Below are 13,432 nucleotides of genomic sequence, written 5' to 3' on the forward strand. Positions count from 1 at the left end.
CTGAATGGGAGGCGGTGCAGGGAACATGTGGAAAAGCTCCGGAGGACTGTAATCCACACACTTTTCGGCCAAAATGGGCCGATGGAAGGACTTAGGCCTGGTCGTGGCAAATTTTCCTCAGAACCAGAGGAATCAAGGTGATCAGGGAAAATGTGTAATTCAGCTGATAGTCCCACCTCAACTGAAACGTGTCCCCCAAGGCTCTCGGTTCAACGGATAGTGGAGGTTGCAGATCTACTTGCACTGAGCATTTTCCAGGGAGGCAAATAAGTTTACCTAAGGAGTGCCAAACTGGAAGATGATTACTGGACTACCTCCCGTAGAAGTCACCATTCCTGATCAGCAAGATAACTACCTACTGAGGTCGTCCCCGATATGCAGAGATCCTGCCAGGTGATTGGCTGTATGCCAGATCCCTTAGCAGTGTGCCCAACACCACAGTCTCAACACTTCCCCTTCCAGCAAGGAAGCATAGACTCTACTCCCCTTGCTTGTCTCATACTACATCGCAGTAGTGTTTCCGTCAAGATCTAGATGGACCAACCTACAATGGAGGGAAGGAAAGTCTTGAGCACCAGCTGAATCGTTTGCTGTTCTACAGGTTGAGAAGAAAAACCTGCTCGTCTGGAGACCAGAGGCCTCTAATCTCCAAATCCACTAGATGAGCTTGCCACCCCAGAGTGGAAGAATTTGTCATTATCATAGCCACAGCAGAGGTGGTGTGAAGGGTATCCAGTGCATTAGGTTCACCTTAGTTTCCCTTCAATCCCCTTCCAGCCCAGCGCTGGCTAGGGAGGGGGGGCTGGGGGGGGGGGGGGGGGACATGAAACATGAATGCGTCCGACAGGCCTCCCGCACTGGAACCACTACCTGCAGAGGCGCCACTGCAGGACGCTCAAGTGCCAAAGTGCATGAGTGAGTAGGAGAATGCAGGAAGCTAGCAGACCTAGGATTGGGAGGGCCAACGGTGAGATTTGGGCTCATTGATCGAAAAGCCCAGGCCGAATGGCAGAAACGCAGATGACTGCTGATAATGCAACACCATATCTGGTGAGCTGGCTTTGATGAGTTAGTAGTCCAGGTATGGGAAAAGTAGTACGCTCAACCTTCGGAGATGGGCTGCAACCACTTGCATCACCTTCGTGAAGACTCGAGGTGCTGATGCCAAACCAAAGGGCAATACTGCAAATTAGTAGTGCATAGAACCTACCACAAACCGCAAGTACTTCAGATGGGAGTGGAGGATAGGAATGTGGAAATAAGAATTGTGCAAGTCCAGTGACACCATCCAATTTCCAAGCTCCTGATGCCTAGAATGGGATGTAGGCCACCATCCTTCTTGGGAACCAGGAAATAACATGTGTACCAACTTTGGCCTACTTTCTTGTCTGGCTTTCAGGAGAGCTGTCACCTCTTGCTGCTAAATAGTTAAACGATCGGGAGGTGGGGGAAGGAGGAGGAGATGGGATGGAGGGCACAACCTTAAGAAAGGGTAGGGTTACCGGGTTACCCCCCCCCCCCCCTTCTATGATCTGAAGGATCCACTGGTTCAAGTATTGGCCTTCGATGCCAGAAGAAAGTGGGAGAGCCGGCCTCCTATGGGCTTGGTGTGAGGTTGGAGAAACAAACCAGGCCTACTTTCCTGAAGGTACAGTAAGGAGTAAGAGGGTTGTAATGCGGATCCACGGCCACGTCATTTGGAACTGCCCCTGTATTGTCGAATGAGGGGATTAGGGTGCTGCTGGAGTGCCCAGTACTGCCTGGGACAAAAGGAGGAACCTCTGCAGAAGCCAAGCAAGCAACTAAAGGGCCAGAAGTCCTTAGATGGTGGCAGAAGTTATAGGCTCAGTGATTGTGCAGTGGCTATTCAAGTCTTTAATCGCTCAAGCACCGAATCCGCTATATCACCAAAGAGGCGTACTGCATCAAAGGGAAGGTCAATCAGGTTGGTTTGGACGTCTTTGGTGAAGTTGGACGTCTGAAGTCAAATACAGAGCTGGATGGAAATGGGGGTCCTCATGGTATGGGCAACGGAGTAGAGCTGTGTCCAGTCCAGATTTAATGATATGGCTAGAAGCATTCTGACGATCTGCATTGACCTCCTGAAATGCTCCTTCATGTCTGCGGAAATGTGTGGCAGCATCATTGAGATCATGTCCCATAAGGCATGGGTACAACATGCAGGAAGGCAGTTGGCCTTTACCGAATTCAGGGCCATATTCCCTGCTGAGAAGGCTTTCTTGCTCCATGCCTCCAGTCTTTTAGACTCCCTATCTGAAGGTGCAGTAAATAAGACACTACGAAATTGCGTACTGGAGAAAGAAGCTTCAATAACCAGGCTCTCTGGAGATGGGTGCGTGCAGAGAAAAAGTGAGTTGCTGCCTGGAACCGAACTGTAGCGCCATGCCACAAGTCTGTCCACCGCTGGGAAAGATGATGGCTTTCCCCAAGCTTTCAAGACAGGTGCCATCAAAGCCTCATTAAAGGAAAGCTTAGGTTCCGATGTGGCTGATTATGGCATGAGGATCTCAGTAAGAACATTGGTCTTGGTCCCTGCTGAACGGAAATCCAAAAGGTCTCCATGGCCTGTAGCACTATTTTATGAAGAAACACCACCTCAGGTGTTGGTGGCAGAATTGGGATTTCCATGGCCAGTACCGGTGAGGTATCCTGGCCACTTGCCAAGGACAGGCCTTGACATTTCAGCAGGGGGTCCTGGTCTGGGTTGTCATATGGCAGAAACTTGACAGGGTCAGAGTCTGTGCCAAAGATTTAATGAAGGTGTGTCATGTAAGCCTCCTCCCCCTGCAAGCACTGTGCCTCCCCAAGGAATGGATCAAAGGATTGACGTCGGTCTGCGGTGCTGTGGCACCGTATCTGGAGGTGGTGGTGGAGGAGGCAATGGTGCCCATGTAATCAGCTGCATTGCCAGAAGCGCAGAACCAGATCAAAGCAGGAAAGCATTAGCGTCAGATCCGATGGTGTGGCACTGACCCGCGTCAGTAGGAAAGGCAAGAACAGCGGAAGCCATAGCGAAGCTGATGAGCCCGAAGGGGATCTGCATGGCATTAACGCTTTGGGGAAGACGCTGTACATGGTGCTGAGAAACGCTATTGGGTCCGAGCTGGGAATTCAGGGGATTATGGCATCTGAGACTCAGGAATGGGTGCCGGTGTGAAGGCTCTGGACATTGTGGAGGTCTATCCAGAGTTCGTCCAAAGAAAGGAGCATGGGTGTGTGGAGGATCCTCAAGAGGCATCTCAACCAACTCCAGTTCCGAGGATGAAGGACCTGTGGGAGTCGGACAGCACCTAGAAGACTTAACACTGGAGTGCGTTTTTGTCTTTTTATGTGGTCTTCTCTGCTTTGTGGACGAGAAAAATCTAGAACAGCAACAGGGTAGTGAACACTGGACACCGGCGGTCATCTTTGCCGTGGCCATGAAGAGCTTGGCCTCCTGCTCCTTGATGGCCTTGGGGTTCATGAAGAGTCATGAGGAGCAGGCCTTGGAATCATGGTAAGACCATAGACACCACAAACAGAATGAGTGGAGGGGTCTGTGATGGGCATCTGTCTCTCAATCTCTGCAGTGTTTTAAACATTAATTTTTGGGAGGTGACATGGTACTGCATTTGTGAAAGGAATTTCCTCAGGCAAAAGCTCTGGATCCACGCTGAAGGCGCAGATAAAAAGTAACTGACATCAATGAGTCTGGCGAGTGCTTTATAGCCTCCGAGGCGTCGCCTAACATCACTCCGATGTCGACTGAGTCCAGGGCACGCTACTGTCGATATTGTTGCTTTGAATTTCTGGATCCAGTCGGACGCCTATAGCTTGTTATACAGGTGAGGAGTCTGCAGGTAGAAGTATCAATCAGAAATACTTGTTGCCGGACTGTGAGGGAGAGGCAGCTGGGAATGTGTTCTTGGAATACGAGGTCTGTGTATAGGATGGGTACAAATGATTTTACATGGTCTGTCAACTTCTGAGTGAAACCATGTAGGTTCAAGTCAGAAAAACAGGCATAAATCAGTAGTGGTTTGGTGAGTTTGGCAAACGAGGAAAACTTCATCGGGTTGAGCTTCAGCTGGAGATTTGGCATTCAGTTCTGGATAAGTTGGAGGCAGGATTTGAGTCCCTGAATTTCAGTGTTTATAGAGATTGTAATGAATAGTTAAGTGTCATCTGGATATTGATAGATCCCCATGCTGTCACTAACCAAGGATCAGAATGGTCGCACAGAGGTTGAACATGAAGAGCGAGGAGAAAAAAAATAGCTGTAGTCTATTTTCTTTTATAAACTTTTGTGTCAATGACTTTTCTGAGTTTGCAAGGTTTTTCCTCATCTTCCAGAAGACATAAGAGTATTTGGCAACAGGTTGCCTGTACCGGTACAGAGAGAAGAGAGGACCAACTAGGTGACGATCGTTCCTTGGAGTAAGTGTGACATCAGGATGACGTCCCACTCTCTCCCTGAATTCTGGATTGGATATGTGAAACTCGGGAAGTTCCTAGCGTGTTACTATAACAATTCAGTTAAGTGTACACTAAAAACCTCACTGATTAAATATTTTTGGAGGTAAGAAAACAGGATCCATCCTGAGGAATGCCATAGACCCCCTAGGGGGCTATAGATGCTGGCAAGAAACAGGTTGATATAAAGCAGAGATTGTCACAGGGATGCTAATTTTCCAAGTATACCCGTAATATACATTTTTTTATCCTATCAGGAAGGATCCAAGAATAAAGTAGTATAAAGGGTACCCTTCTAGATAGTTCCAATTGAATTACTGCCTCTGCACAAATGTATCCCTAGTGTTTTAAAAAAAAAAAAAATGTTTGGCCTGCAGCAGGGTGTAGAAGCGGACCAATGATTAAGCAGGCCACTAACTAGTAGGTGAGGGTAGTATTTAAAACCCTGTGGGTTTTCCCGAAATGCCAATTGTGATAAATAGAACTCAGAGGCCTTCTCTTCTTTGTGCGCATTTAAAGATTTTTTAACTGTCATGAATTTTGTGATTTTGTCTGTTTCATAGACTGTACTCCTTATGTTTTATTCTTTATGGTGCTTTAAAGGGTGCATTAATCCAAAATAAACATAATTCTTCTAACTGATTACTTACTTTGTTGTCTTTCTTTCCAGCAGTTATTTCTGATGTTGGTGACATAATCGTCTTCAACTTCCTTTTCCAGTTTTTGCAATGCCATTCCACTGTACTCATTTTTAAAGTCTTTGCTCACATAATAATTAACTCCCAGGTTCTCAGTTTGTCTTTTAATATTCTGCCCGGAACCACTGTATATAGGAGAAAAATAGAAGTCAGCGTTATCCCTCTTCGATGCACCATCGCACATGAACCTACACTCTGTGCTGCACTTAAATCCACTTAAACAAGAACAATGACTCCAGTCTATCCACTCTCCTTTAATTTCCCTCCACTGAACTCTACCCTATCAAAACTAACTCCCTCATTCTGGCTCACAAAACCCAGATATTCTAAAACGGCATACACACTTCAACAGCTGACCCTCTGGGCCGGTCACCCCACGCACAGCGCTCACTCCACCGTGTGTGAGCCCAGGCTGCCCCCGTTCCCGCCGAGTGACGCCGCTGCCCGCAGCTGTGCTCCTGGTCCTGCGCTGCTGCTGTATTTGCCCTGTTTGCACTGCGCTGTAATTTTCCCTGTGTTAATTTTGTTTCTGTCTTAGTTGGTGTATTTCTCCCTCTGTTTGCCCCTTGTTGTGCCCAGCCCCTGCCGCGTTTTTCCCGCCACCTCCCCGCCGCTGCCCCCCTGCGGCCCTGCCCCCTTCCCATTCGCCGCCCCGCTCCTGCCTCCCAGCTGCTCCTCCCTCCCACTGGACCATATAGGGCAGAGGACGCGTGGTGGTGAGCCGTGACCTCTGACCCTCTGGGCCGGTCACCCCACGCACCGCGCTCACTCCTCCGTGTGTGAGCCCAGGCTGCCCCCGTTCCCGCCGAGTGCCGCAGCTGTGCTCCTGGTCCTGCCCTGCTGCTGTATTTGCCCTGTTTGCACTGCGCTGTAATTTTCCCTGTGTTAATTTTGTTTCTGTCTTAGTTGGTGTATTTCTCCCTCTGTTTGCCCCTTGTTGTGCCCAGCCCCTGCCGCGTTTTTCCCGCCGCTGCCCCCCTGCGGCCCCGCCCCCTTCCCTCTGCCGCCCTTCCCATTCGCCGCCCCGCTCCCGCCTCCCAGCTGCTCCTCTCTCGCTCTGCCCCCCCCCACCCTCCACATATGGCAGAGTGGCAAACGCGCAGCGCTGACGCGCATTGGGCGCGCCAAAGGTAAGCCCGACTGCGCCCATCCGCGCCTGGCCCGCGCCCAGCGCCGGGACCCCTGTCCCCCGCAGACCCCAGCCCACCCGCCGGACGTACGCCGCCACCGAGCTCAACGCACTCAACACCGGCCGGATCCCTGGTTGCTACCGAGCCACCCCGAGACGCACCAACGGACCCTTCAGCTGCCACTCCTGCAAGTTCTCCTGCATCCGGACCTGCACGGCACCCGCACCCGCCAAGCCGAAAACCTGCAACAACCACCTGAAGTGCATCCTGCTCAACACCCGCTCCGTCCACAGACACGCCGTGGAGCTCTGGAACCTGCTCGACACAACATCACCAGACGTCGCCTTCCTCATGGAAACCTGGATGAACGTCTCCTCAGCGCCCGACATCGCCATCGCCATCCCGGACGGATACAAGATCACCCGGAGAGACCGCGACAATCAGACCGGAGGAGGCATCGCCATCGCTCACAAGAACACCATCCGCATCACGACCAACACCAACGACACCATTACAGCCGCCGAACACCTGCACTTCCAGATCCACACCGACCCTAAGACCACCCTCAGAGGCACCCTCATCTACAGACCCCCGGGACCACGCACACAATTCAGCGAGGACATCGCCGGCTTCATCAGCCCGCACGCCCTCCCCTCCGCTGACTACATCCTCCTCGGGGACCTCAACTTCCACCTGGAGAACAACAACGACCGCAACACCACCACCCTGCTAGACAACCTCGCCAACCTCGGACTCAAGCAGCTGGTGACCACCCCCACCCACTACGCCGGCCACACTCTTGACCCCGTCTTTTCCTCCAGCAAGGACATCTCCTTCAGCCACGCCACCGGACTCCACTGGACAGACCACAGCTGCGTCCACTTCAGCTTCAGGAAGAACACTATCCACCACCACCAGCAACAGGTTGCTCGCAGAAGCTGGAACAATATCACAGCCGTCCAGCTCGCCGCATCCCTGAGCCAGGACCCCCCCGCCAGCTCAGCGAACCCCAGCCAGGCCGCCAACAACCTCACGATGTGGATCAGCAACTGCGCAGACGACCTAGCCCCACTGAGGACCCCGCCCAGCAGACCCGGCAGTAAGAAAGCACCATGGTTCACCGACGAACTCAAGAGCTCCAAGAAGAACTGCCGAGCCCTCGAGAGAGCCTGGCGCAGAGACCAGACAACATGACCACCCTCAAGCTCGCCACTCGAAAACACCACCAACTGATCCACACCACGACAAAACAGCATTCAAGGAACGACTGGACAACAACGCCCACAACAGCAAGGAACACTTCAACATCGTCAAAGAGCTCTCCAACCCCAGCGCCGGAAACAACGACATCACCCCATCGCAAGACCTCTGCAACTCCCTACGCCTCGTACTTCCACAACAAGATCGCAGACATACACAACAGCTTCAGCACACGGCCGACGCCCCCCACGACCGCACCAGCGCCCCCCACCACCAACCTCCACGCCTGGACCCCGATCAACACCGAAGACACCATCCGCACGATGAACTCCATCCACTCCGGATCACCAACCGACCCCTGCCCTCACAACATCTTCAACAAGGCCGACTACGTCATCGCACCCCATCTACGGGACATAATCAACGCCTCCTTCGACAACGACACCTTCCCGGAGAGCTGGAAGCACGCCAAACTCAGCGCCCTCCTGAAGAAACCATCAGCCGACCCCACTGACCTAAAAAACTACCGCCCCATCTCGCTCCTCCCGTTTCCTGCCAAAGTCATCGAGAAGACCGTCAACAGACAGCTGGCTGCCTTCCTCGAGACGAATGGATCCCTCAACCCCTCGCAGTCCGGCTTCCCGGCCAACCACAGTACCGAGACCGCCCTCATCGCAGCCACTGACGACATTCGAGCCCTGCTTGACAACGGCGAAACAGCGGCCCTCATCCTCCTGGACCTCTCCGCGGCGTTCGACACTGTCTGCCATCGCACCCTTGTGCAGCGCCTCAGCTATGTCGGAATCCAAGAGAAGGCACTAGAATGGATCATCTCCTTCCTCGGCGGAAGGACACAGAGTCCGCCTCCCTCCGTTCAGATCAGAAGCCACCGAAGTCATCTGCGGTGTCCCTCAAGGCTCCTCGCTCAGCCCCACCATCTTCAACGTCTACATGAGCCCCCTTGCGGCCATCGCACGCCAACACAACCTCAACATCATCTCCTACGCCGACGACACTCAGATGATCCTCTCCCTCACCAACGACCCCGCCACCGCCAGAGCCAACCTACACGAAGGGATGAAAGACGTAGCCGAGTGGATGATGAACAGCCGCCTGAAACTGAACTCAGATAAGACGGAAGTCCTCATCCTGGGATCATCGCCCTCCACCTGGGATGACTCCTGGTGGCCCCCGACCCTGGGCAGCGCACACAAACCAACAGACCACGCACGCAACCTGGGCTTCATCCTGGACTCCTCCCTCTCCATGACCAGACAAGTCAACGCCGTCTCCTCGTCGTGCTTCAACATCCTACGCATGCTACGGAAGATCTTCCGGTGGATCCCCACCGAAACCAGGAAGACGGTCACCAAGGCCCTCGTCACCAGCCGACTGGACTATGGCAACTCCCTCTACGCCGGAACCACTGCAAAACTCCAGAAACGACTCCAGAGGATCCAGAACGCCTCAGCTCGACTCATCCTGGACATCCCCCGACACAGCCACATCTCCGCACACCTGAGAAACCTGCACTGGCTCCCCGTCAACAAGAGAATCACGTTCCGGCTTCTCACCCACGCACACAAAGCGCTTCACAACCAAGGCCCAGGATACCTCAACGACCGCCTCAACTTCTACACTCCCACTCGCCAGCTCCGATCGACCAGCCACGCCCTCGCCGTCGTCCCCGCATCCGAAGAACCACAACAGGAGGAAAGATCCTTCTCCTACCTGGCCGCCAAGACGTGGAACTCCCTCCCCACCCATCTCCGCCAGACCCAAGACCACCTCGCCTTCAGGAAGCAACTCAAGACCTGGCTATTCGAGCAGTAGCGGACCCCCCCCCCCCCCCCCCCACAGCGCCTTGAGACCCTCCGGGTGAGTAGCGCGCTATACAAATGCCTTGATTGATTGAACAGCTTCAGTAGGGACACGAACACCAATATAGTAAAGCAACATACTATACACAAAAAATACTTCAGAAGCGGTTTAGTAATGCCTCTCTCCTCCTCGCATTGTGCTGCTCACACGTGACAGAAGCCCCAAGCAACATTAGGCAGAAATATTTTCAAAAGAGCCCTATTTCTTAAAATCAACTTCAAATAGGAAATATTTTCCGGGATATGTGCTTTCCGGTGGCATTTGAAAACCTAGCTTTTGGCAAAAACATTTCTTCAGATTTTTTTTTTTATAGCTGTATTGTTTCCCTTGCCACCTTAAGCAATAGTTGCACCTTTCAAACTCCCACTATAAATAAATAAATGTTAGAGTCTCACTAGCACTTTGGAGTGTTTGGCTAATGTTGTTAAATGTAAGAGAGAGAGTTGGCTAACACCTATCAAATCTACGGTTTCAAGTTTGCGCCCTGAAAAAAAGTGCTGCTGCCCAACCATTCCTTTTGTGGGTGATTATTTGAGCAAGATATAATCGAGAATTTCAATCCAAACTTGGAAGGTAGCTTTGTCGTTTTGATTTATTTTATTTCCTATTACACCAATATTTAATTACCAGAAAACCATCAAAGCCAATAGTGTCGGACTAAAAACAAGTTTACTATTTGCTACACAATTAAAGTTTTTTGATTATTTTCCTCACTAAATCCTGTCTTCACGCCAACGGGTGCGAACTACAAAAACAGACACGAGCATGCACAAAAAAACATACAATAACATAACCAGGCCAATGGGACAGCGAGTTGTTCCCACGAAAATTACATACATGAACTCCACACTCGATGCGAAATCACCAAAACAACTACACATTTGCTTGTATTTGTGCAAAGTGGAATGACCACAAATAAAATATTTTTCCACAGATTTCCACTTGGACACCTCTTCCAGCCATGTAAAACATTCAGCTAGTGATGTTTTCCTGAGATGATGAATCCGTTTTTTAAGTCACTTTACTCTTCCCTGCCATAATGTAGTGATGCCATTAAAACGGATACATTTGAATGGCATTTTCAAGAGCTGCTACAGAAACTTGGCCCCACTTGCCAAGGAACAAATGATTCTGAAAAGGTCCTCTATTCATTCAGTGGCCCGAAAATATGAACCACATTTTACATTTTGTTTTAATGTCAGTGCAATGGTATCATTCTTTCGGTGCAAGTGTATGCGTTTGCACTAGCAGTAACAATAGGTTGAGAAGGATGCAGAGCAGTAATATTAGCTTTGTTTCTGACCAACTCGGCCATCTTCACTTAGATTTCAGACTGTCAGGTAGAATTTGCAGCCGTGCATCACTTTATGTGCTCTCTTTCCTAAATGAAAGTTTATTAAACATCAGACACCTTTAAGTGTGTAAAACAGTGTGGATGCTGATGACGTTAAGCCTATTGACTTTTCATTCAATTGAATTAGTCATTATTTGGTTTACAGCCTAAAAATAAAAAATAAAGCAGTCATTACTGTGACAGAGCTTCCCGTTGCTCTACTTTATTTTATTCTCTGCTGATTCAGTATATATAAACACACACACACACACACACACACACACCACTTCTGGTCTTCCAGTCCTTCTACACTGCTGATTACGTGTTTAAACAGGATAATAATGACTTAAGAGACAAATCTATCTTCTTATCACATTACATGCAGCACTAGTGAGTGAAGACTTAAATGAACAGTGTGTACCCATTAAACTACACAATCTTCAATTATTGCAACAGAGGAAACCCTTAGAAACAGCAGCAACCGGTTTCACCTTATAGAATAGTCTCCTCAATCCTCGCCCACCCCACCTCCACTCAGTGTCGAGCACAGTAGTTTACTTACTGCTTAGGATATAGGCTGTACGGTGGGTTGGAGACCATTAACTGGCTCAACAAGGAGACGAGAATCAGTACAACTATCGGCATGAGTTGGATGAATGTCGAGAAGCCTCCCTGTGCATGAGAAAAAAGCAAGGACAATTATAAACACTGCACTCCTTGAGAAACCGCATGCCAACATGATCCTTCCATTTTCACTGAGCAATGAAATTTGACCGAGCAAAAACAGGAGTGATCTTTGAAGGAAAGCAGATGATGGCATTAGCTAAACAAGCATTTGCAATGCAATCGGTCTCGCCTTTGGGACCTTATATGTATTTAGCTAAGCAGCACATTAGTCTTGGTGCTGAAACATCTACTGCTCTTTAACATGGAGGGAAAGTAAGCACCAAACTGCGTGACACGCCAGGTATGGGAACACGTGGAGATAAATGTGCCTTACAGCAGGAAATGGTATAGTCCAAACTCTGTTTTTAATTTAAAATCAGGGCCTTCGGTGGTCATAACACTGAAAATACAAGATTTGAAAAAAACATTGTCTACCGGTGCGCGTAGGAGACAATGTCTATGGACTAGAATCTAGAGATTGCTAAAGTGATTCTGGCATTTTACTGATCTCTGCTGGTCGTTTTCTAGCAAGAAAGTTAAATAGAGGCAGTTGCCAGAAAAAAAAAAAAAGTCCCTCAGCAGAAAGCAATTCTGGTATTTTACTGACCTCTACTGGTCGTTTTCTATCAAGACAGTTAAAGAGAGTCAGTAGAAAAGAAAAAAGAATGTCCCTAATCGGAAGCAGACAAGTCCTAGGACTCCTCTCCAGAGCCCAACAAAGAACATACACATATAAGTATATACTTAAGGATATACAAGAGGTCTTGAATGCTCGACCTAAAAAGGTCCCCTTGTTAGCTTGGAATGAACTGAAATTGGTATGGTTTATTTTTGGGTGATTCTCACAGGACCAAAGGCGAGGATTATGCGGTACTTCCTTTTTTTCTGGATAAACAGCAAATACAATAACACGCTTTCAAACGCTGCACTATCCAGAGGAGTGGACTAGGAAACTACAAAAACCTTGTAACCCAGAGCACCAGTCCCAAATTCGCACCCTCCACTAGCCCATCCAGAATATACCCAGCCCTTTTTCTTAATGCGGATTTTGCAGATAATAACACTGCTGTGTTTTTTTGTGGGTCCAAGACGTTATGGTTTGGGGTCTGAAGGCATCTTGGGGAGCACATAAGTGTTTGTCCATATATGGAATGGGGATGAGCTTTAAAGAAGTCAATAACGTGAGTTATGCAGAATGCTAAGAGGAGGAATGCTTGCTGGAGGTAGATGGGTTTAAGAAGATGGAGATAATACGTGTGGTGTGTGTTTTTCATGAAAGTGATTTTAGTAGAGAAATAGGAGCAAAGGTTTAAGTGTGAAAGCTAGTGTGATAGAGGTAGTGGGAGAAAGTTCTATTTTGGGGCAGGATAGGTGTAGAGGACAATTTAAGGCACAGTTTGAGGTTTTTGCAGTAAAAGTGGGAAACCTAATTAACAAATTAAAAATCTGCTTGACATAATTATTCAGTTGTATGTCTTAAAACGTACACAACAAATAAAATGTATGTGGCATAGTCTTATATGTTGTGTATTAACTGTGTCGGTTAGGTTTCATAAGGTTCCAGGTTGGAACCTCTGGGAGAGACCGAGCGAAATATTTATGTGACTTATTGGCAAAAAACATTTCATTGGCACAACCTTTAGGATATCTGCATTTTCATCACTTCATATTTGGCGACGATGGAGTCGAGGAGATCTTACCGAGTTGTACTTTGAGCCCAGGAGACATTTAGAGAAGGATTTACAGCCCTTATTTTATACCATACAGGGTATTGTGTGGTGCATTGAGAGAGCAGTCTATCTCATTCAAGGTAACTGTCGCTTTTCTTTATTAATTAGCGCTTGTTTGCGTAGTTCAAGTCGCAGTATATTGGCATGAGCGCCTGTTATAACGCGCTGCTGATTTTATTGAGCATGTTCCTGCTTAAGCGCACTGTTCAGTCTTGTTCACTGCATTCCAGGCCCGTGCTTCACAGAATCACTGCAACCTGCATACTTGCCTCTCCGCTTTATTCAATCTCTCACACTCTGTCTCTGCTGATGCCGCTTTAT

General features: G+C 49.1%; 1 protein-coding gene across 1 annotated transcript in view; it reads right to left on the minus strand.

The window, feature by feature from the left end:
• DNAJB14 (DnaJ heat shock protein family (Hsp40) member B14) overlaps positions 1–13,432 on the minus strand; it is a 197,614-nt gene that overhangs the window by 11,716 nt on the left and 172,466 nt on the right. The window contains exons 6-7 of the mRNA XM_085635858.1: positions 11,278–11,387; positions 5,124–5,296 (exon numbers count right to left, since the gene is read on the minus strand). Of these exons, the coding sequence (XP_085491984.1) occupies positions 5,124–5,296; positions 11,278–11,387 (283 nt within the window). The remainder of the gene's footprint in view (positions 1–5,123; positions 5,297–11,277; positions 11,388–13,432) is intronic.

This window comes from Triturus cristatus, chromosome 2_1, assembly GCF_964204655.1.
Source record: "Triturus cristatus chromosome 2_1, aTriCri1.1, whole genome shotgun sequence".
Taxonomy (NCBI): Eukaryota; Metazoa; Chordata; class Amphibia; order Caudata; family Salamandridae; genus Triturus; species Triturus cristatus.